Raw genomic sequence first — 23,713 nt, 5'->3', positions numbered from 1 at the left:
TTGAAGGGTGCGACCAAATATCACACAACATCACTCTGCACCTTTGTTCCTTTGTGTGGTGATGTTCAGATTATGGATCAGTACAGTTACTCAAGTGGTTATTGTGTACTAATAAGGAAACTGTACTCATGCATGTATTTACGTGTGTGTGTGTGTGTGTGGGGGGGGGGGGGGGGGGGGGGTTGTATGTGTGTTCATATAAATGATTTGGTAACTCGTTCTAACACAATAAGAAGAGAAGGGAACTTCAAGGAATTGCTGAAAAGGTTGAGCAACAGTTCCATCATGCCCATCATAAAAACAAGCTCCAACAGGAGAGCTATATTCCACCGTCTCTAAGGAATGGGCTACACATACACACACATGCACGCACACACACACACACACGCTTTCTCACTCTCACACAAAATATTTGTCACTGCTTAGTCAGATGCTGATACTATTTTATCTAGTTTCGACTTGGCCATTAATAGTGAAACTACCCAGAAGTCATAGCACCAGGAAGTGAGTTACTATGGGTTGTAATAGGCAATTTCAGCTATCATCGGTGGACAGAGACACTGATAAGATTGATGAATTTTCACATATAAATCTCACCTAGTACAGCTTTAACCAATGAGAGGGGAGTGTACATTTAGTCAGTTTGTTTCACCACATGACAAGAGTACCCATATATTTTAATGTACCTCGGTCTAGGGTTTCTGGGTTTAGTTTGGACACCAGGCTGGAAAAGTTGATTCTTGACCTAGGGGAGATTTAATGGGCTACAGGTTGCAACATATACTTGTAACTTCATGGGTTCAAATTAGGATTATGCTGATATATGGGGCCTGCCTCACCCTACCTTAAAGGAATAGTTGACCCAAAAATGAAAATTTGGTGATTATTTACTCACCCTCATGTCAGTCGAAAACCGGTGAAGTTTGTATATCCACAAAACACACAGCGAGTTTGCTAGCGCTGCTCCGTATCAGCCGTCTCCAAAAGAACTGAGGTAAATATTGGACTTTTGGACCCACGGTGCAATTGTTTGGCTTCAGAACACTTGGATTATGCTGCACGAAGCTGTTTGGAGGAGTTTTATGTTTGAGTAATGAGTTTTTTTCTTTATTCTTTCTTTTTGGAACCGGTTTTCAGCCACTTCTGTTGTTCTGGAGAAGGCTGACATGGAGCTGCGTGAGCTACCTTCCTGTGTGACATACAAATTTCACCAGTGTTTCAATGGAGACGTTTAGTGTCGCATGGTCTGAAGTGTATAGAGTGTCCACCGCTCACCCAGCTAAGGCGCTGGAGAGTCAAATCTACACTGAATGCATTTGTATGTGTGTGTAAGTGTGTTTGTGTAGCTGGCCTATTGACCCTGTGTTGTTTTTGCACCGATCTGTTATCTCAGCATGCCCATGCATGCAGACACAGCGCTCATTACCACTGGAATGACTGGCATGTCAGGAAGTGTGTGTGTGTGTGTGTGTGTGACAGTGCATTCTTGTCCTTCTGTTGAAGCAGTGGTAGTGCAATGACATCACCATCAAAGACATTTTTCTCGTTTTGAAGCGCTGTCATTAAAACTATGACAGTTTGGGTTTTTTAAACATATCATCTTTTTCCCTTTCTGAAATGCCATTGTTAAGATAACACAGCACACCAGTGTTTTTTCCTCAGGGAGAAAATAAAGCTTTGTTCCTTGCTGGTTCACTCACAGAGACATGCTGTCTCTTTGTAGCCTCCTAAGAAAGCCTGAGGTATACAAGAATAGAGAAGATAAAGTTGGAGGACCGCAATTGTCAAGTGTTGATCAAGGCAATTTAATTAAGATTCAATGTAAAAAAAATAAAAATCATCACCACTACATCACCAGTGGTATAAAAAGGTAGGTAAACTATGCCCTCCAGCTGGTGAGCACCATAAGGCAAACAACCATAAATATGATCAAACAAATCCATTATTTTCAGAAGAGTATTCATTTATGCCTTTCCCCCTTAAAAGACCCTATCCTCAAACAGCTTACATCAATTTGATGCTACTTACTGTGATGTATACTGTGAGTTTACTTTGTAAAGATTTTTTCAGGCCTAAACAATTTGGCAAACTCTGCAAATAAAAGGTGGGTAATCTGGGTTTACGTGGGTTTACCCTCCACTTCATTCCTGCTTATCTCATTATAAAAATGTTCTTGCATTCATCCATCAGCAACAGTAAACAAGACATATTAGCATTGCAGAAATTCACTTCATTCACATGGTGGCCATATTTGATTTACATCATACTCTACCTGGCAGATGGGAACAGAAGCATACTCAATCCGTCTATGGCTAAAAAAATAAAAGTAAGATCTACGCCAAAATGACCCTTGGATATGGTGGAGAGATGAGCAGAGCTGAAGAAGGTCCAAATTAAAGGCTTTATATAGCTTATTATAGCTAATGTTAGCAGTCAGCTCCTTCATGTTGTTAACATTTTATTTATCTCTAAACCAGCTTGGTTGAATTCTTCTTAACGGTCAGCATTAACAGCCTTTATCTTTACTATTAGTAATGTGCTAACATTATGCTTCATATCCCTAGTGACACTTCTTTGAAAGTCATATTGTTTGTTAGCCGTGTCTGCTAGCTAACGCTAGTGTTCGGCAACTTTAGTTGGTTAAAGCTGCTACTGTTAAAATTAATTATCAGCTGCAACTCACACAATTTGACCTGGATGGTTTGGAGATAAATCTAACGTTAACGTTGTTTTTGTTTTGTTTTGTTTTGTCCAAAGACCACTTGAGTTTGCCTTACATCTGCTTCACTGTTTTCTTGCTAGGCTTTCCCACCCAAGGTTTTGATGGGGAGTACAACAACAATAGTTTTTTGCAAGGGCACAGAAACTTTTGCCACTATGTGATTAGTACTTTGCAAAGAAAATCTTTTTAAATATAATTTTCTATTATAAATATAACAATACATCCTTCTCCTCTCCTCTTTTGGTTCCCGTACTCCTCATTTCCTCCTCATCCTCTCCTCTCTCCTCCTCTCCTACCAAATTACCCAGCTGTCTTTGCAGGGCCGACAGGCAGCCGTTAATTAGCCAATCTCACGCTCCGTTAGCCGCCCGAGGAGACAGAGAACAAGGTAGGGAAAGAATAGCGAGAGAGGATGGAGAGAGAGAGAGAGAAGGTGGGAGTGAACGGGACAAAAGTGGAGGGAGAGCTAAACAGATTGTTAAAGTGAGCGAGAGTGGAAGAGAGTGAATAGAGGAGGCAATAAATGGAGAGGAGTGATTGGAAAAGAGTGGCGCGAGAACAGAATGTCAAGAGTTTACTAAAGAGAGAGAAGAGGAGGAGAGGAAAAACGAGAAGAAGGCAGTGAATTTTAACAAAGTGGCGAGGGAAAGAATGGGAAGAGTGCTGTCAAACAGAGAGAGGAGGAGGGAGGGATGGAGAGAGAAAGCAGGATAGACGTCAGAATGAGCGGTGAGGAGAGAGGGATGGAAAGCGGATGAAAGAGACTAGAGAGACTAAGTGATTCTCACTCCATTAACTGTTTCTGGTGAACCGCTAACAGCTGCAGATAAAACGAGCTAGACAGTAAAATACTGTGAATTAGAGTTAGACGGATATATGAGGCCAATATTTGCACTTTCTTTAAATATGGGGATATGGGTCAGTCAGTGTGGTCCACTGGTCCAAAATCCCATATTGGTCCAAATCTAATTCTCACTTAACAGTTTCCGGAACTACTAGCTTCAGATACTGTAAGGCATCAAAACAGGCTAAACAGTAAAATCCTGTCAACTCTTGCTGGTATTTGGACAGAGACACATTCATGTTTTGGCTCCATGCTCTTTACTAAGTACAGGCTTGCAGCTTTAATTCAATTTGAGTTTTCAGTTATAGCTGACTAATGGTTAAAGAACTACAGCCCTTTTTGTTCATGGCGCCCCCATTTCAGAGTGGCAAAAGTATCTGGACAGATACAATTTTCAGGTAAAAGTTTTCTAGCAGTCTTTTGTATTTTTTGTAGTCAAGAAACATGAATATGCAATGGTCTCTAGATGACTACCTCTTGTCAGGTGCTCAGTAGAAGTGAAATAAGAGTATTGAGTGAAAACATCAAACGGCGTCTCTCTCTGGAAATACTTATACAGTGTAGATAAAAACTAGAGCAAATGAAAGCCAAAACAATAGAGAAAGAAGGGTGGAAGAGGAAAGGAAAGCAAATTGAAAGTGTTCAGAAGACAGTGCTAAACAGCAGAGCAGGGCCATAATTCTCAGTCCATTAGGTCCTCCAGTTAAAGAGGAATGTGAGCGGGGATGCAACTTAAAAGGAACACCTTGAAATGGAGAATATCAGTGTGAGCAGAGTGAGGAGGGTGTGGTTCACTTAAGGGTGGCTTTTGGAGTCCAGTTCCTGAGGTTTTCCATGGCCAAACAGAGGTGTGACCAAGTCAACTTTGCTCCAGTCCCAAGTCAGTCTCAAGTCTTGAGGCACAAGTCTCAAGTCAAGTCCCAAGTCTAAATGTAGATTACCATGTCAAGTCCAAGTCAAGTCCATGTCATTAATGTCAAGTCTCAAGTTGAAATGTAGAACACCAAGTCAAGTCAGGACAAATCAAGAGTCCATTATCAATTTAATATCTTAAAGAAAACTAAATATCTAGGACTTTTCAATGCAATATGGTTTTAATAGGACTTAAGAAACCTTTTCAAGTCATCAAAGTCAAAGTCAAGTTTCAAGTCAAGTCTCAAGTCTTCTCTTCATGCATCAAGTCAAGTCTCAAGCAATTAAAACTGTAACTCGAGTCCCCACCTCTGCCAAAGATAAATATACCCTCACCTTCTGAATATGAAAATGCATAGGGAAATGCATAGTTCCTCCTGTCTAGGTAGTCAATGGGGAAGTCAGTGAGGAAATTGGACAGGAGAAACTCCACTGGTCATAGGGATCAGCCCACCACATAAGGGTTTGACCTATTTAGGTTTTTGAATGCTGATACTGATATTTTTGGATTGAAGCTGCTGATAGCTGATACCATTTTGAATGGCAAAATTTTTCAAACATTCCAAGAATAATGGAGGAAATTGACCTGGATGCAGTGGTGGTGTGCATGTTAACACATTGCAACATGGTGCCATTCACGTTAGGTTTTTGAGGACCAATACTATTTTTGGATTGAAGTTGCCAATGATTGATATTTTCTGCGGATCTTCAATATCTTGCAGCTTTACCATTGTCATTCCACAAATGCCAAAATATGACAAGCATTCAGTGTTTCCCCAAAAATTGTATTCTTGTCAGGGTGGAAAAGCCTCTGAAACAGCATAGATCATCATGGGACACTAAAACTCTCCATTGAAACCCAGATAAATGAAGTTCTTTTAGGTCAGAGGCTCAGAGGCATCAGAGGCTTTTCTATCCTGCCAAGAATATTCTGGGGAAACACTGAATACTTGTATTTTTTGGCATGAAAATATTCCGTTTTTAAGATTAATATCAGTGCAAAGCATCGGCTATGAGCAGCTTAAATCCCCCATAAATATCAGTATTGGCCTTCAGAAACCCATATTAGTCAAACCCCACAGCTCACAGATCACGCAGCAAATCGGAACCCTAGAACTCATTCAGAAGGCCTCTACAAGGAAAGCATACAAAATATAAAGTACAATTTGCATTCATTTAGTAGGTCTTATTAGCCATGTGGTGAGTAGCAAGGGAACACCCTGCTCTCTAGTAGCTTTGTTTCTATGAGGCTAAATAGTGTTTTTGTAGTGTTTAGTATTCCACTCTACCAGTGGAGTCCTGCTTTATGGAGCAGAGCACACACACATACACCCACACACTGTTTCATTAGAAGCACTGTTGGTAATTGTCAGTCTTGTCTTGTGTGTGTGTGTGTGTGTGTGTGTGTGTGTGTGTGTGTGTGTGTGTGTGTGTGTTTCAGGCAGTATAAAGCCTTGGACTCTCCTCATGGGATTAATCCAGAGAAATCCAATCAGACTGTCTTCATTTCCACAGACAGCCATTTTAGTTTTATTAGCTCAGACAGGGGCCAGATATTCTATTAGAAATGCACTGTAGTTCCTCCTCTACCATCCAACACACACACACACACACACCCCACCCTCCGCGGCAGCTGCTACACCACCCTAAAACAATATCATTAGTACTGGTTTCAGTGGAGAGTTTTAGTGTCCCATAGTTGAAATGCGGTTTCTGAGAATTTCATTGATATTGGTTTCAGTGGAAAGTCTCAGTTGCATGCTCTTTTTCAGCAAAGCACCCTGCTTCACCTTCATACAGTCACTGATATGGGTTTTTGGAGGCCGACCAAAATTTTGTGCTGATATTTTGTGCCAGTATCTTCAAATTTGACTATTTTGAGGCCACAAAATAAAAAAGAGAGACATTTTCCCCAGAACTGGATTCTTATCAGGGTGGAAAATCCTCTGAAACTGCATTGAGACCATGGGACACTAACATTCTCCATTGAAACCCACATTAATGGCTGTGAGCAAATGTTTCCAAGGTATTACATAGTAATTATTCAGTAATGTTTGTACAACTTACTACATTAGATAGAACTGTTATCATGCAAATAATTACTTATCACCAGAAATTACACATTATAATTACAAATAGTTACTCATTATTACCATAAATTCAGTTACTTTCTAATAGTTTCTATGTAATTACACAGTAATTACCCTGTAGTTTGTGTACCGTAATGTAAAGTGCTACCAAACATATTCATGTATACTTGAAAATAAGAATGAAAATGTCTCATTAGCATCAGTTCAGGTTAAGGTCTTCCCATAGACAAACAGTGTAGTATTGATCAATTCTACAATAAATATGTAGTCAATCAAACTGCATCATAGTCTATCATATTAGCGGTGGACCACATTGATTGATATCTAGTTTTTAATAAAAGGCTAATATCAACTCCATATATCTGGCTAACCCTAATTCACTCACACTCAAACCTGGGAGCTTCCCTGTACAAATAGTCTTCTACTCTTGGCGACTGAACACCTCTTCTGGAGCAGTTGGAGGATAAGTGCCTTGCTCAAACGCACTTCAGGATAGCTGTTGAGTGAGCATTTTTCATTCACCTACTCTGCTCAATATTTCCAGCCAGTCACAAGCCCTCTCAAACTTTTAAGCAACCACCACTCTAACCTGATATGAATGATATTTAGCAACATTAGCAAGCTAGTTAGCATAGAACATTAGCAACTATAAGTGCAACTTTACATTTCAAATCTAGATGTTTAACCATTTACCTCACAGCAGTTTTGATAGATTTAAGGTCACGCAATGGATGATAAACATTTGAAAAGTAATGCTGTGTAGCGTTTACAGTGTATGCCGCCATGTTCACGTGACGTCAGAAAGCCGGTGGTCTCCAAAACCTTGGTATTGAGAAATCTTGAGTTTCCTACTTGGAATTTTGATTATGAGGTGTTCTATCGCATTTTCCTTTGTAGAAAGTCGGAATTTGGGACTTTCTGACATCCCTGGAACACAGCATTAGGCAGTGGCCAACTGATCCATCAGAAAACGGACAGAATTATTGACGGATAGATTTCTGTCCGTTGGGTTGTTTTGGAACATCAACATGGCAGGTGAGGCAGAAGAACAGGAAGGTTTTGCTCATAACGGAGCTACTTCATAGAAGAAAGAAGCAACAGACTATACAGTATAAATGAAATAAGAAATCATGAGCCCTGTCCAGACAACTGACAGCTCTCATTGAAAATTAATTGAAATCAACATAGACAGACAGACACAACGGATCAGTGTGGCCACCGCCTTAATCTTAACAAAACCTTTAAAGGCCTAAAATGTTGAAACACCGTCACCCCACAACTCACTTTAAGAAAATGATGCGTTGGTCTGAAGACTTTTTTTTCACTATGGGTTTTTGATGGCTGATGCCACTATTTTTGGATTGAAGCTGCTGATAGCCGATATTTTGTGCCAATCTTCAACATCATTAAATTTGACCATTTTCATGCCAAAAACATACAAAAAATTCCAAGTATTCAGTGTTTCCCCGAGAATTCTATTCCTGGCAGGGTGGAATACATGTTGATGTATGGGTTTAAGCCTAATGAGAAATAAACATGGGGTTTAGTAGTATTCCTTGTGTGTGGGTAACTGATGTAGCTGGATAAATTTGTTGACAATTTGACATAAACCCGGGATTTTCTGTTCCTTTAAGCAAGCTTAAAATTTAGTCTAACTTGTTACCAGAGCAACAGCCCCTTAAGCTCAAACCTGCAAAAATACAGGTTTAGTCAGTCAGCTGGATTATGGCCATGCCTTTTTAAGCTTATCCCATCCATGGACTCCTCTTCTTAGAGCCAATAGATCAAGGTGCTATTATAATTAGACAAGCTTATAGAAGAGAATTCCAAGATCCTTTGGTGATAAGTTACAGGTTTAGTGAAATAATTTCCACATTGAAAATGTGGAAAAAAAAAAAAAGTGTCCCAACTGGAGTGGAAACCAGATTGAAAAACAGCATTAACAAACCAGGAAGAAAGAACCGATTTAGGTCATGGAAGTGCTCCGACTTCATTGAAAATCACGGCAAAGTGATGGAATTTTACATCAGGGCTATAGTGGGAAGCCTGTTGACATTGTAGATTCACATGATGAATCTGCTGATTCACAATCTGTACTCACTTAGCTGATTGGTGTGCATCATTAATTCACAATGTTGATCTACATTGTGTCCTGTTCACGTTGCTGATTGATGCTTGCCGTTGATTTATGGTTGTGTTTTCTATGTGAAAAACAAAATAATCTTCTCAGTCACTAAGCATTTCATACCTCTTTCCTTCCATCCCTCCCTTCATTCTGTCATCTGTTAAAGAACAAAGGAAGTAAAGGATGGAGACTAAGCTGAGAGAAAACCAGATTTCTAATTATAGCTCTGTTCCTAGAATGTTAGTTTCATCGTTGAAATAAGCAACCCGAGTTCATCTGTCAGTCCTGAGGAATTATGCAAAACATGTCTTTGATCATTAATGCTGATGTCAGATATAAACCTTGTGTTATCAGAAATTCAGAAAAACACCTATATTCTTTGACTGTCAGCTGGGCAGTTTTGAAATATAATATAATTATATAATAATAGTCATTATATAATGGATTTTGAAAAGTTTTCAAGTAAATATATTTAAATCTGTCATGCATTAGTAGTAATGTATACCAATAGTTATATATAAGGGTTCTGTATAGTAACAGAAAATGGTTCTTTAGGGCATAGCATAAAAAACTCTTTTAGAAAGGTTCTCTATAGTACCAATGGTTCTACATAGAACCTTTATGGAGATGTAAAGAACCATGTGGGCCATGATCATATAGGAGTCTTTCTTTTCTTCTGCTCAAACGTAAAGCTCAGCTGTGAGCGTCTCTAGTAACAGAGAGAGCAAGAGGTCAAAGGACACAAAGAGCATTACACCCACAGAGCTTGAATGGACAGAACGGTCATTCCCATTCAAATCAACGTTCCAGGATGGTTGGAGACGCAACCATTTTTATGTGTACCATTGAGCTAGCTTCTGTATAAACCGACTTTCGGCAAGTCGCTGAAGCTAGAAGTTTTGCAGCAAGGACCAAGGACCAAAGAACCTTCTCTGTCTCCTTGCTGCCATGGATTGCTAATATGCTAATGTTGACCAGAAGGGCTAGAGAGAGAAGTACAATCTCTGATAATGCTACGTTAACCTTGTCGCTAACATCAGCTTTCAGTTTATTTGTTTGATCATCCAAACAAGGGTGTTCTGAGACGACTAAAATCAACTTCATTTTCATTATTTTTGACTTCTGTTGATGTCTTCTTCTCAGATTTAGTCCCTCCTCTTGGCAATCTGATTGGTCAATCACCCAGAGAATGACATTGACATAATGCGCGGCGTAATGTCACCTTGTGGTGACAGGTGGTGACATCACCTGGCACCAAAGGTCAGCCAGTAGCAGATGGCAGTTTCAGTAGAATGCTTTTTACCGCTAGATGTCAGGCTTTACACAGATTTAGGTTTTGGGGTTTAGTTACTCTTTAAGACATGTTTACCTTAAGGCCAAATTAGACTTCTCCATCAACGACGGCGGGGGGCACGCTGGGCAGGGGGGATTGGTCCGGCGTCGCCCACAGAGGGGGGCGCCGTGGCTTACGTGCACCTCTCCAAAAATGTAACTACGCATCGGGCGACACACGAATGTCCGCTGAAAGCGAAGACAGTGGAGCAGATAGAAGAGAGACGCGCTGTGGAGGGCTGCAGATACATTGATTTATAGAACACTTCATCCCCAAATTATAAAGACTACCAGCTGTCAGTGAATTCATGGTGAGAAATATCCCAGAACACGAGTTTCAGAGAACGTAAACACTACTGCTTCTTCTGTTATTACTTCCATGTTAACAAAGCACACTACCGCCGTCTAGTGTTTCAATGGAGTACTGCACGATCACCAACGTGAAACCATAAATGCTTTCACCGCCGTACCCCCCACCTGGCGTGCCCCCCCGGCGTCGTTGACAGAGAAGTCTAATTCACGCTTTAGAGGAGACCAAAGCATTGAAAATACTGAAAAAAGGGCGGAGACGCGTTCAGAAAAGCTTCCTATGTGATTCAGACCTACAGACTTAGAATGTATGAAATGCTCCAAGTCTTTGAGTCTTCCATAGAACAACTAGCCTAACCAAAGAACCCTGGAAGAACTCTCTTTTTTCTGAGTTTATGCATAGATGCCCTGTTCCGGAATGTACAAAAAGTTAAAGTTAAAAAATACTTCCACGAAATGTATGTGTGCGCTACCAGGGTCCTCACTGGTCATTGCTGGAACATCATGAAATTTTGAGAGGTTGCTTGACTTTCAAAAGGGGTCACAAATAGGAATATAGTAGAATGGATTTTCCAACTTGTCTCACACATTCATCATTACATTAGATGGTTTTCAGCCCAACTGGAGTGGGAAACAGACTGAAAAACAACATTAACAAACCAGGAAGGAAGACTTAGTTAGGTAATGGGAGCATTTGGGCTTAGTTATGGAAAGTCATGGAAAAGTCATGGAATTTTATATCAGGACCACGGTGGGAACATTTTCATTTCATAATGCTCTATAATGGAAGGCACAAAAATGCTACCAAAAATGGTTCAGGATGTTAATGGGCAAATCGGCCCTCCCTCATTGTCAGAACTTTACTCATCAGATGATTCTGGTCAGCGAGTCTGGAGGGAGTGTGTGTGTGTGTGTGTGTGGTCAGTCGACCCTTACAGCGATCACAGCCTCCCCTCGTGTCGCTTCCTGTTTCCTCTTCTCTTGTTGGAAGGAGCGCTTGGCTACTTGTCTTCGCCTTTTGCTGTCCCAAACTATCTTCATCACCACCATCATCATCATCATCATCACCATCACCATCAATTTAGTCAGATTTAACAGCGAGACCAGAGGCATTTACCCCCATTCACTTCCTAGTGTCCATGAGGAGCTGGGGCGTTTTGGATTTCTTTCTTTTTTTGTCTTTGACATTTAGCAATAAACTTGGTGGTGTTTTGTTAACTTTTTTTCCCCTTAAAAATCTGGAGTTAACATGAGTGGAGGAAGACATCTTTTGTAATTATTTTTCTACCAAATTCTGTGGTTAAACGAAGGAATGGGTACATTTCTCTCCTGATTTTGAAGCCTAAATTTAGTTTGCCTACCAAACTAAGTTTAACAAACGGATGTTAAATAATTTATGATCCATGAATAAAATGTGAGTACAGTCCAGTACAACAATTTAGCATTCATAAATAGTTTATGAAGCATTTAAACATGACTTGTTGATGATAAACAATTTATACATCATTAGAAAAAAAAATGTCAGGTTTATTTATGGCTTCCTAAAGAAGCATTTGTAAGTCTAACTACAATTAATTATGCACTAGCAATAGCATTGTGCACTTATGAATCAAATATAAAATTTTAACTAATGTCATGACTAATGATGTACGACTAATTTGCAAATGTTGTCATATGATTTAAATATAATGGTTAAAGTTTATAAATATTCCAAATCAGTAACTGATTTGAGAATCGGTCCTGTACTAGTTTTTCATTCACATCAGGTGCAGTTAAAATCTTTCTACTGTTGACTTGCATAAAATTCTCTCAGAAATGACAATCCCTGTTAAAATGTAGTAATATCTAGATATAGTTTGCCATACGTTTTACCAGCACATCATGGTCCAGATGACTTTAGATAATGCTCTGTTTGTACTAGGGTTTGAGCACTATGGGGTTTTGAAGGCCAGTACCGATATGTTTGGATTGAAGCTGCCAATATTCAGTATCTTTAAATTTGACCATTTTCAAGCCAAAAAATCACATCCTCAAATTCTTCTAGAATTAAGGATTTTGTTGTTTTCAGGGTTGAAAAGCCTAAACAGCATTTAGACTATGGAACACTAAAACTGAAATCTAGGATGATACCACCACTACTACTATTACTGCTACTTTACTACTACTGCTCCCATTACTTATGCTGTCACTACTGCTACTTCTGCTACTGCTACTTCTGCTACTGCTACTTCTGCTGCTGCTACTACTACTACTACTACTGTTACTACTACGTTACTACTACTGCTTCTACTACTACTGCTTCTACTACTACTGCTACTACTACTACTACTACTGTTACTACTACTGCTACTACTACTACTGCTACTACTACTACTGCTGTTACTACTACTGCTACTACTACTGTTACTACTACTACTGTTTCTACTACTGCTACTACTGTTACTGTTACTACCACTGCTACTACGACTGTTACTGTTACTACTACGGCTACTACTACTACTGTTACTGTTACTACTACGGCTACTACTGCTACTACTACTACTACTTCTAATACTACTGCTACTACAATTACTACTAATAACATCTTCATTCATACTTGTGTGGAATCTGATCAAAATGTTTTATCAGTTCAGGTTAAGGTCTTCCCATAGACAACCAGTGGAGTATTGATCAATTCTACAATAAATATGTAATCAGTCAAACTGCATCATATCCATCATGTCAGAGGTGGACTACACTGACTGGACCAGATGTGATTTCTAGTGATGTTGTACTTGAATATTAGAGTCATGAGGGAAGAGAGGGAGAGAGAAGTTCAAATGTGTATCTTCCTCCTCCTCCCATTCTGCTTTCTCCTTTCAAGACATTCTTGTTATATTCTCTCTATTGTCTACGTCTTCCTCCTCTCGTTTCTGTATCTCCATCCCTCATTCTCTTTTTTCTCTTTCTTTTCATAATTGTTTTTTCTTCATCATTTGTCTGTTTCTCTGTTGCCGCTCTAAAATGTCCTCTATATCCTTCTCCCTCTTCCTCTTCCTCTTCCTCCTCCTCTATTTGTCTCATAAATCACAGAGGATGACTAAGGCTCCATGGGGTTTTTATTGTAGCGCTTCACTTGTGTGTGCGCGTGTGTGTGCGTACACGTGACTGTGTGTGTGTGTGTGTCTGTGTGTTAGTGACAGTTTGTGTGTGTGTGTGCATGCTTGTGTTTTTGTGTTTGTTTGTGTGTGTATACGTGCACAAGTGTGTGTGTGTGTGTGTATGTGTGTGTGACTGTGTGTATACGTGCATGTGTGTGCTTGTGTGTGTAGGAGGTACAGTGCTAATAGTCCCTCTCTCCCTGACAGACTAATGACTAGTTAGTGCTTCTCTGTCTCTCTCTCTCTCTCTCTCCCCCTCTCTTTCTTACTGTCTATGACTCTTGCTCGCCCCCTTTCCAAAGATTAGATGTATTATCACTCATGCTCTCTCGTCCATGTTTTCTTTCTCCTTTCATCGCTATTCTTCTTTTCATGTTGCTCGTCCATCTCTCGCTGTCCTTTTTTATCTTCCCTCTCTCCATGGGAGAAGAAACAACAGCCTGTGTGTGTGTGTGTGGTGTGTGTGTGTGTGTGTGTGTTTTAATGGAGTGATAATGGAGTTGTTATGGGAGTCTGGACTGATTCTTCTGGTTTGCATCCTTTGTTCTGTTGTTGTCACTGCATTTGATGTGAAATTGGGACTGCATGAGACACACACACACACACGGTCTAGCTCCCATTTCTCTCTGTCTCTAAAATGTGATAGGCAACACTTTATTTTAAATGTCATTCATAAAGAATGATATGATCATGACAGTGTTATAAGGTTGTTAAAAGTCACACATTTACGCCTGGAGACTCTGCTCATATGAGTCACCGAGTCATAATGCCTTATAAGTAATCCATCAACTCAACATATTAAAAGTTGCTTATAACAACTTCATAACTGTATCATACCAGATACATAATGTCCTATGATACACTATGACACTTTCTGATGGGAGTATAATGTGATTACTATATATACAGTATATACTGGTTTTTTATTTTATTAGAATGCAAAGCATTTCTAGTGTTACCTATTTACCATGCTTATATATATTTTTTATTACAGTTATGTGACTTGATGTGTCCCTATGCTGGTCGTTGTTATATTATGTAATGCAGTTTGATTTTGATTTTATTTGGATCTCTTTTAGCCTATTGGCTAATCTTCCAAGAGTCCACATTAAAAACATTTAAGCATACAATAATTCATATTATACAACACATAATTATTGACACACATATATCATATACATACATGCATGACACATATAACCTACATACATTGACACTTATCCCGTATGGACCTACATATATACACATATTAATCTACATGTGTTCACTCTACAAACCTACTGACAGTGCAATACAATAGTATGATGATAACTACATTTAAATCTTGAAATCTTGCAATCAACAATCCAACCGCCGTACTGTTCTTGAGTGAGTTATTGTAATGAATTCCATAATTTAACAGTTCTGAAAATAAAAGTCCGTCTTCCCATTTCAGTTTTTATTTTTGGTAGTACATAATGATTTTTATCTCTTATTCTTATGTTAACTTGATGTTTATCACGTACTAATAGCAGTTTGTCCTTAATACTAACTGGCTTTTTAAACTTTTGAATTTTTGAAATTAGTACTATAGAATGTTGTCTCACATGCTCTACTACTGTGGGCCATCCCATTGTAATATGTAGTTCACTCACTCCTTTTTCAAACCCACACCTTAAGACCATTCTTGCTGCCTTGTTAAGTGTGATCTGCAGTCTCCTCATGTCTCTCTGAGCTGCATTGCCCCACACTGCACAGCAATAATTAATGTGACTGTAGATTAGACCATGAGATATTACCTTTAGAATGTCTTTAGATAAAAACTTTGCAATTCGTCCAACCATTCCTGCCATTTTCATCACTCTTTTAGAAAGATCTGTAATATGAGCCGTCCATGAGAGATTGTTTTGTATTTTAACTCCCAATAATTTGACTCCTGTAACCTCTTTAATTTGAACACTGCCATATGTTAAATACCATGGCTTTAATTTCTTCCTCTTTCTTGTAGTACATATAATCATATTTTTCGTTTTATTTACATTTAATGCCAATTTATTGTTTTCCACCCATTTGACGACACATTTAAAATCATTTGATAAATATTCATGCAACTGAGTTTGTGAATCTGCCACTGCAGTGATGGTTGTATCATCCGCAAACATATGTGCATTTGAGTTGGCTAACACTAAGGGAAGATCATTTGTGTATATAATAAATAACAATGGTCCGAGGCAACTCCCTTGTGGGATGCCACAGGTAATCATACGTGGAGAAGAAAAGGAGCCATTAACATAAATAGATTGCTTTCTACCGTTTAAATAAGATTTCATCCAATTAATAGCATTCTTACTGAAGCCATAATGAATTAATTTTTTAAGTAGAATTGTGTGATCTATCAAATCGAACGCTGCAGTGAAATCAAGAAGAAGTAACGACACAAGTTTACCTTGATCCAGGGCACTTAGCCACTCATCCGTCATATGTAACAGAGCGGTTTCAGTAGAATGATTTTTACGATATGCATGTTGAGCATGGGTTAGAAGGTTATTAGTTTCCATATATTTCCAAATGTGATCACTTACTACTCTTTCCAAAATTTTGCTTAAGGAGGAGAGTAAGCTAATTGGGCGACTGTTGGGTGCAGTAAAAGCTATTTTAGCATCCTTAGGAATGGGGCAGATTTTTGCATGTTTCCATTCTGTGGGAAACTTTCCTTGTTGCAAAGAAAGATCAAATAGATACTTTACAGGTCTAGCAATATATGGGGCTGCAGATTTCAACAATTTGTTGTCAATAAGATCGTACCCTGGGGATTTATTATCAGGAAGTGAAATCAAGATTTTCTCAATGTCATCTAATGATATATCTGGTAATACAAAACTGCAATTTTTCCCCTTCATAATCTTTTTGTCTACTTCACCTACCAGTAATTCATTTGAGGCATTGTTATTCATATTGGACCTGAGATCATTTATCTTTGATTCAAAATAGTCAGCAAAGTAATTGGCAATGTCTACTGGTTTTGTTCTAATCTTTCCATCAACCTCCACACTAACAGGACTTGTACTATTTGACCTACCAAGCAAACCATTCACTGTATGCCATATCTGTTTTGAATTGTTTCTGCATCCCTCAAAAGCTGTTTTATAATATAGGGTCTTTTTCTGACGATTCAATTTTACAACAAAATTTCTGCATTTTCTATATAGCATAATATCTGAATCTAATCTTGACCTAGATGCTACAGTTTTTGCCTCATCCCTCTGAGATATTGCTTCTCTTAGTTGTTGGTCAATCCAGGGGGATGATTTGGCTTTAATTGTACTTTTCCTTATAGGAGCATGGTACTCAACAACATCAGTAAACAATTTCGTAAAACAATCAACAGCACAATCCAAATCATCCTCAAGATACACAAGGTCCCATGGAACAGCGGCCAAATCTGTCTGGTAGTCTTCTAGGTTAAAATTTTTAAAACTCCGTCTTATGGTCACTCTAGGAGGTCTTTTTGGCACTTTGGTGTATTTAGTAATGCACACAATATTATGATCTGTCCACGATAACGGGACAGATTTAACATTTGAGCATTTATTCGGAGCATTACAGAATATCAGATCAATAATACTTTCAGTTCTGTGCCCAAATTTGTTTCTTGAGGACCTTGTGATATCCTGTACCATTTGAAGTAAATTACGACTCTCTATATATTGAGTAAACTTAGTCTTGTTCCCATCAGAGTGACTACTTTTCCAGTCAATATTATAGTCCCCAAGCATAAATAATTCCTTCCTTTCATCCAGAGCAAGATCAATACTTTCACATATTTTATCCAGGTATAATGTGTTTGATTTTGGGGGCCTATAAACACATCCAATTAACGTTGGTTGTTGGAAAGGGAGGTGAATTTGAATCCACAGGATCTCTAGTCCATTCACACATAGATCATCCCGCACTTTGAACAGCAGATGCTCTTGAATATATAGGGCAACACCTCCTCCTCTTCTGTTCCTGTCCTTCCTTATAATATTGTATCCTTTCAAATCAATTTGTCCATTTGTTATGGTTTGGTCAAGATGAGTCTCAGTAATAGCAAGCACATGCAGATTATTCTTCTGGACAACATTTAGTATCTCATCCACCTTATTTACCAAACTGTTCACATTCACATGAGCGATATGTAAACCTTTCTTTGACAAGTGTAAATTAATAGAGTCAGTATGACTAGGTCGCGTTTTCATTCTAAAAGATAAAACAGACAGACAAGGCAGTCAAAACTTTAAAACAGCCACGGAGTGATCTCTGAATCTCTGTACAACTGCCCATCAATATATAATTTGTCCACAACTAAGGAAACTTTATGGTTTTTAATCCTATGTTCCCTAAAGATGGGAGTAAGTTTTCGCCGCCTCTCATTAATCTCCATTGGGAATTGATCATTCATCCAAAAGTTTGTACCCTTAAGGGCCTTGCCTCGGGTCTTCACTAGCTCCTTTTGTTTGAAATGCTCGAACCGAGCGATGATGGGGCGAGTTTTATTCCTCTCCTTCTTACCCAGCCTATGGACCCTCGAGAAGGAGATGTCTTGTACTGATTCCTGGGATAATTTCAGTTGTTGGCACATGAAATCCCGTATGGTTTGCTCTGAGTCGTCATTATCTCTCTCAGGAATCCCCGAAAAAATCAGATTATCCCGCATCGATCTACTCTGCACGTCAAGCAACGTTTCCTTAAGCTGTTTGTTTTCTTTCATGACATTCCCCATTGTTCTCTGAATAGTAGCCACAGTACCTTTCAATGAGTCATTCTCCTTCCTCAGATCATCGATTTGAGCTTGGCTGAATTCCAAACTTATCCTCAGGTCGCGGAGATCTTTCTGCAGCTCGACCAGTATATCCAACTTGCCAAGTCTCTCATTTATTGATTGCATCAGGGATATCTCCACTTCCATGGTTTGTTCCCCCGCACTTTCGGAAGATGTCGACCGATTTTGGGACTTTTTGGGTCGGGGAGCTCCATGACTATTCGAAGACGGCTTCATTTTCCTCGCGGCTTGATATCGTCTATCAATGAAACTTTCCAGAGCCTCAATTGACTCTGATGAATACGATGCATCCAGTTTAGTAAATATCTAATCAGAGTTTTGATTTATTGGCCAAGCGAGAAGTTAATAACTAATATCCAGAGCAAGACACCACTACAACGGCGAAACCGTTGCGTGTTGCCTGTCTACAGTGTTTCCCTGCTTTCCACCCGTGACATTGCAGTGTCAGCAATGTCTTTAATGTTTCTAATGTTGCTCATTTGTGTGCATGACAAATTCCTTCCAGGGCAATAAAGGTTTCATTCATTCATTATATATATACATTATATATATTTATATATCCCATGGTATGCTTATATATCCCCATGGTATGCACACATATAAGCATTTCCCCATGGCATATCCCCATGGCATATATATATATAAGCATATGTAACACTTCACTAGTGCATTGTGTTGCATTCTAAGCAAATTAGAAACCCATTAGAAGCATAGCTTAACTTCTCTTACAATATAAGCATCAGAAAATCACATTCATTATAATGCCATGTTATTAACTATACAGTTGCCACAAAGTGTTCAACCTCCCAAAATGTGTCTACATTGTGTTGATTATATCATGCTCTGATTATAGGCTAATAATTGTCATGCACTTATAATGTGAAGATAATTAGCTGTAGCAGCTGATATAATAAGCGTCAGATAATGTAACAAAGTGTCACTCAAAGCGGTTGAGAATAGGGGTGTAACGGTACACAAAAATCACGGTTCGGTATGTACCTCGGTTTTGAAGTCACGGTTCGGTTCATTTTCGGTACAGTAAGGGGAAAAAATGCAAAACATAAAATTGCTTGTCGTTTATTATGAACTTTTGTAAACATCAACAGTTTATAATTTTTTTAAATACAATTTTAAATGAAACATAATAAAAAATAAAATATATAAAAATAAAATAGAATAAAAAATAGAATACTGCTGCAAACTACTACTAATAAGTTCTCCAATAAATAAAATATTCTCAAATAAATTAAACAAAATATAAAATATAATAAGAAATATATAAAATATAATAAAAAATATAAATAACTATAATAATCTTTTCTTTTTTTAGGAAATGAACTTTTCCACATTGACTAAAGTGCAGCATTTGTTATTGCTTTGGCCCGATCTGAATTACCAACGAAAGGCTGTTTAAATGACGAAGGGAGCAGCGTTTGCACTACGCTCGTTTTTTTCCTTGCAGCAGTGATATTCACATTCGCGTGGTGCCGTTTCAAATGAGTTATCAAGTTTTGACGTGTTGCCAGAAACATACCCGATCACTACTGAACAAAGGAGACCTTAACGATAAGGGAGGGTCTTCTAGCTCTGGCTTATCGTTTGCATTGGCCATGACGTTCGCTAGCCAGAGGCTAGGCTAGGCCAAGCTAAGCGTGCTGTCTGTGTACAAGGAGGTTCTATATTAACTCTGTGTAGTGCGCTCAAAGTGCGAGGCGGAGACTAAACAAACTTCCGGTCCGCCACTTAATATGTTCGTGTGGGAGCTCGGATTTTAAGTGTGTTCCGCATGCAAAACAAGCCTACTAAGATTGCATTCGGTACACATCTGCACCGTACCTAAAGTCCTGTACCGAAACGGTCCGGTACGAATACGTGTACCGTTACACCCCTAGTTGAGAATGTAAGAAAACTGTTGGAATCAATTGCCAGATAATGTAATAACATCTTCAGCAGCATTTTAAGTTAAGATAAGCAAATAGCAATAGGATACAGCAAAGAAAAAGAGAGATAAAAAATAAATAAGAATAGTGAATGGAGGATTTTAACCATAACACAGCCGACAATTCCAGCATGACAAGACCATAAGTAGAAATGTTGAAATGAAAGTATTGATATTGAAAAAATATGAATTACAGCATTATGAGGGCATGCAAAATAAGAGCAGTAGAATATACTATGACAAAAATGAATGAAACAATATGACGATGTACCAAAAAACGAGATATACGCAGTATGAAATAAGAAATATACAGATTATATGAAGAAATATGAAGAAAACAAATTTACAACTTGTATACAGGATGTGCAAATATGTGTGTCATATTCAGGTTTACTAAACTAAACTTCGACTCTCTCTCTCTCTCCCTCTCCCTCTCCCTCTCCCTCCCTCGCTCTCCTCCGTCCAGATGACCTGGCGTACGAGGTGCGTTGGTTTTTCACCAGGCTGCGCGGCGGAGACACCATGTCCCAGCTGGCCAGCGTCGACCGCTTTGGCGTTGTGAGGAAAGAAGTTCGCAACTCGTCCAGTGACATTTCAATAGAACGCAAAGACACACACACCTACATGTTGATCATCCACGGCACTCAGGACAGGTTAGTATTTGTGTGTGTGCGTGTGTGTCTGCTGCCACTCAAAAAACTTTTTTTGGTTGGTGAATTTCTCTCTTTTTTTTTTTTTGTACATTTACATGCACATCAGTATTTATTCAGGGCGTTTCATTAACCATCTATGGTTAAATGTGAGAGTTAAGGGAGTGGAGTATGAGGCTCGTGCACGTGCGTTACCATTTCACAATTATTGGGATTTATAAAGGGGGAATTGTGTGGAATCTGATTATTTTTGTCCGTACGTACTTTTCCTCTTTTGTGCGCATGTAACCTTTTAGTGTGGAATCACAGTTTTACAAATGAGGCCCTAGGAAAGGATTAGGCAGAAGAGACACTACCAGAAACATGAAGTAGTTTGGCATTGAAACAAACCAGGTTCAATTCCCACCTGTTTTCTATTGTGAGTGAAGTTTTCGTTTTCAAGCTTTTAGATATTTCAGATGAGCAACCACTAGATTTATCCGCTGTGCAGTGATTATTGGTTGTACAAAGTCTCCCATCACCCTCCACCTTCACTTCCGATAGAAACAGCAAAAGTGGTCCCTGCTAGTTCTAAGCAGTATGTTATTTTTATATAATATTTTGTGTAAATTTTTCCAGACTCCTACACAAAACTGCCAGACTTGGCCGCACATCATCTAAGATTACCTACCATTTAGCATTAGAGCTGCTACATAATGCTAGATAATCATTGTATTACATGACAATGCAGATGTAGATATGATAATTTTTTTTACAAAGTTGCTTGAACTACTTTTTCTAAGCAAGTTTAACAAAACAGTTTCTCTTGAGGATAGTTTTGCTGTAGTTCAACTTTTTCCAATGTGAAATAACTGGTAGCTTATAAGAATAGACTAATATGAGGTAATATGAAAGTTTATATAATTTCGGTTTTTAAGACATTATTTGAACCTACAGGAAATACACTTTAAGCAACCTCCCAACCCCCACACACAAAGAAAATGAAATTAAGCTAAATTTCACATCTAGCCATGTTCCCTCCAGTTTGCCATGTGCTAGGCCTACATAATGTTGGACTTGACATGCAGACACACACACTAAATATCTAACAGGCTTTAAATAACCTTTTACAACTTTATTTAGTTGTTAAATTGTTCACATTATATGTTGTCATATCGACAAAGGTAGAAATAATGTCAGGTTATGGCTCCATGTCTTTAGCCGTGTTGGCCTGAGCAAATGTTTGCTAGTATGTGGTTAGCTAACCATCACTGTCTTGTTGTTAACACATCTGATTTACACTACCGTATTTAGTAGAAACTAATTTTAGCATGTTAACAATAACATCAGTTGCTTTGCTAAATTAGCTTGCTGGTTAGCTAGCTAAAACAGCCAAAACCAGCAGTTTGTTCAGGTTAACTGAGCTGATTCTTCTCAAGCTACAACTCAGAGTGTTTTGGAGTAGAGACTAGGGCTAAAGACAAGACAGTTTACTGTGTCACAGTAACCTACATTTGGAAACAAATCCACCTTATCAGACGATAACAGTTCACTTTTACTTACTGAATGGATTTCTACAGCAATTTTTTCAGGTACAGTATGTCTGTTTTTCTAACCTGTATTCTCTATCAGTAACAAGGTCTTACTGTGTTTTTATGTGCTTTGTGGTTTCCAGTGACAGTGGGGAGTACCATTGTACTGCAACTCCCTGGTATCTGTCAGCCTCAACAGGAGCCTGGACTCAAGCTGGAGAGCTGACTTCATCACGAGTCTTCCTCACTGTCCGCTTCGCTGGTGAGAAGGGAGTGTTTTTGTGTGTGTGTGTGTGTGTGTGTGCGCGAATCAGGCCTGGATTCAGTTTATTTTCAGTTCATTCAATTCAGGAAATTTTACCATGCAGCTGGTCAAAGGCAGGATCTGATACAATGGCTTCCTCCATCTAAACTGAACAAAAATATAAAAGCAATACGCAACAATTTTGAAGATTTTACTTGGTTACAGTTCATATAAGAAAATCATTTGAGAGAAATTCTGGGCAAAGGAGAAATGCTCAGTAACAGGGATGCAAACAAACTTGTACAGAAGATTAGATTAGAAAAATACGCTTTTTATGGAAAATTAATGGGATATTTTAACTCAGGAAACATGGGACCAGAACTTTACGTGTTGCATTCATATTTTTGTTCAGTATATATACAGTCCAAGTTCGCCATTTCCTCCAAGGTCCCTTACAAAAAACGCGAATTCAAAGCACGTGTACTTTTGTAGGACATGTTGCTTTTGCATGTGAAATTAAATTTTCACACATTAAACATTGTCTCGCGTAACTACTACTAACTACATGTGGGAAAAAAACCCACTTCACCTGTGAATTGAAATTTTCACGTCTGAAGTACAAACACACGTGATGTCAGAATTCACATGTATTTTCACGTGTCTTCTTGAGGCCGTTTGCGCTACACAGTAAAATTGGAGGGCATCAATTCATTAAAGGAAGAACAAATGAGTGAGAATGTTACAGACTGTCAGTCAACCTTTTGATATTATTCAATTTAAAGCGAGTTGACCTCAGCCCTGGTCTATGTGTGCAGTTATGTATTATCATTACTAGCATGTATATTGTCTATTATTTGCTCATATGTTACACTTAAATTGATCTCTCTCTCTCTCTCTCCATCCATACAGTATGGGACTCCCTAAAGTTACCTCTCTTGTATGGAGCAGCAGCCTCACTAGGTAACATAACAATAATACATAAATGATAATTAATGAGAAGAGATAGTAGATGTGACGCTGATGATTAATAATTGCTGTATTTTCAGGTATGGGTAGTATCATTAGTAGTAATAGTAGTCATTGCAGCAGTGGTA

The 23,713-nt window shown here is 38.6% G+C and overlaps 1 protein-coding gene across 1 annotated transcript in view; it reads left to right on the top strand.

The window, feature by feature from the left end:
* The window catches only part of ptgfrnb (prostaglandin F2 receptor inhibitor b), an 88,153-nt gene that overhangs the window by 60,886 nt on the left and 3,554 nt on the right, over positions 1 to 23,713 (top strand). The window contains exons 12-14 of the mRNA XM_071913889.2: positions 20,681 to 20,867; positions 22,519 to 22,637; positions 23,529 to 23,579. Of these exons, the coding sequence (XP_071769990.2) occupies positions 20,681 to 20,867; positions 22,519 to 22,637; positions 23,529 to 23,579 (357 nt within the window). The remainder of the gene's footprint in view (positions 1 to 20,680; positions 20,868 to 22,518; positions 22,638 to 23,528; positions 23,580 to 23,713) is intronic.

This window comes from Centroberyx gerrardi, chromosome 21, assembly GCF_048128805.1.
Source record: "Centroberyx gerrardi isolate f3 chromosome 21, fCenGer3.hap1.cur.20231027, whole genome shotgun sequence".
Classification (NCBI taxonomy): Eukaryota; Metazoa; Chordata; class Actinopteri; order Beryciformes; family Berycidae; genus Centroberyx; species Centroberyx gerrardi.
This window is presented reverse-complemented; position numbering and strand designations above follow the sequence as displayed.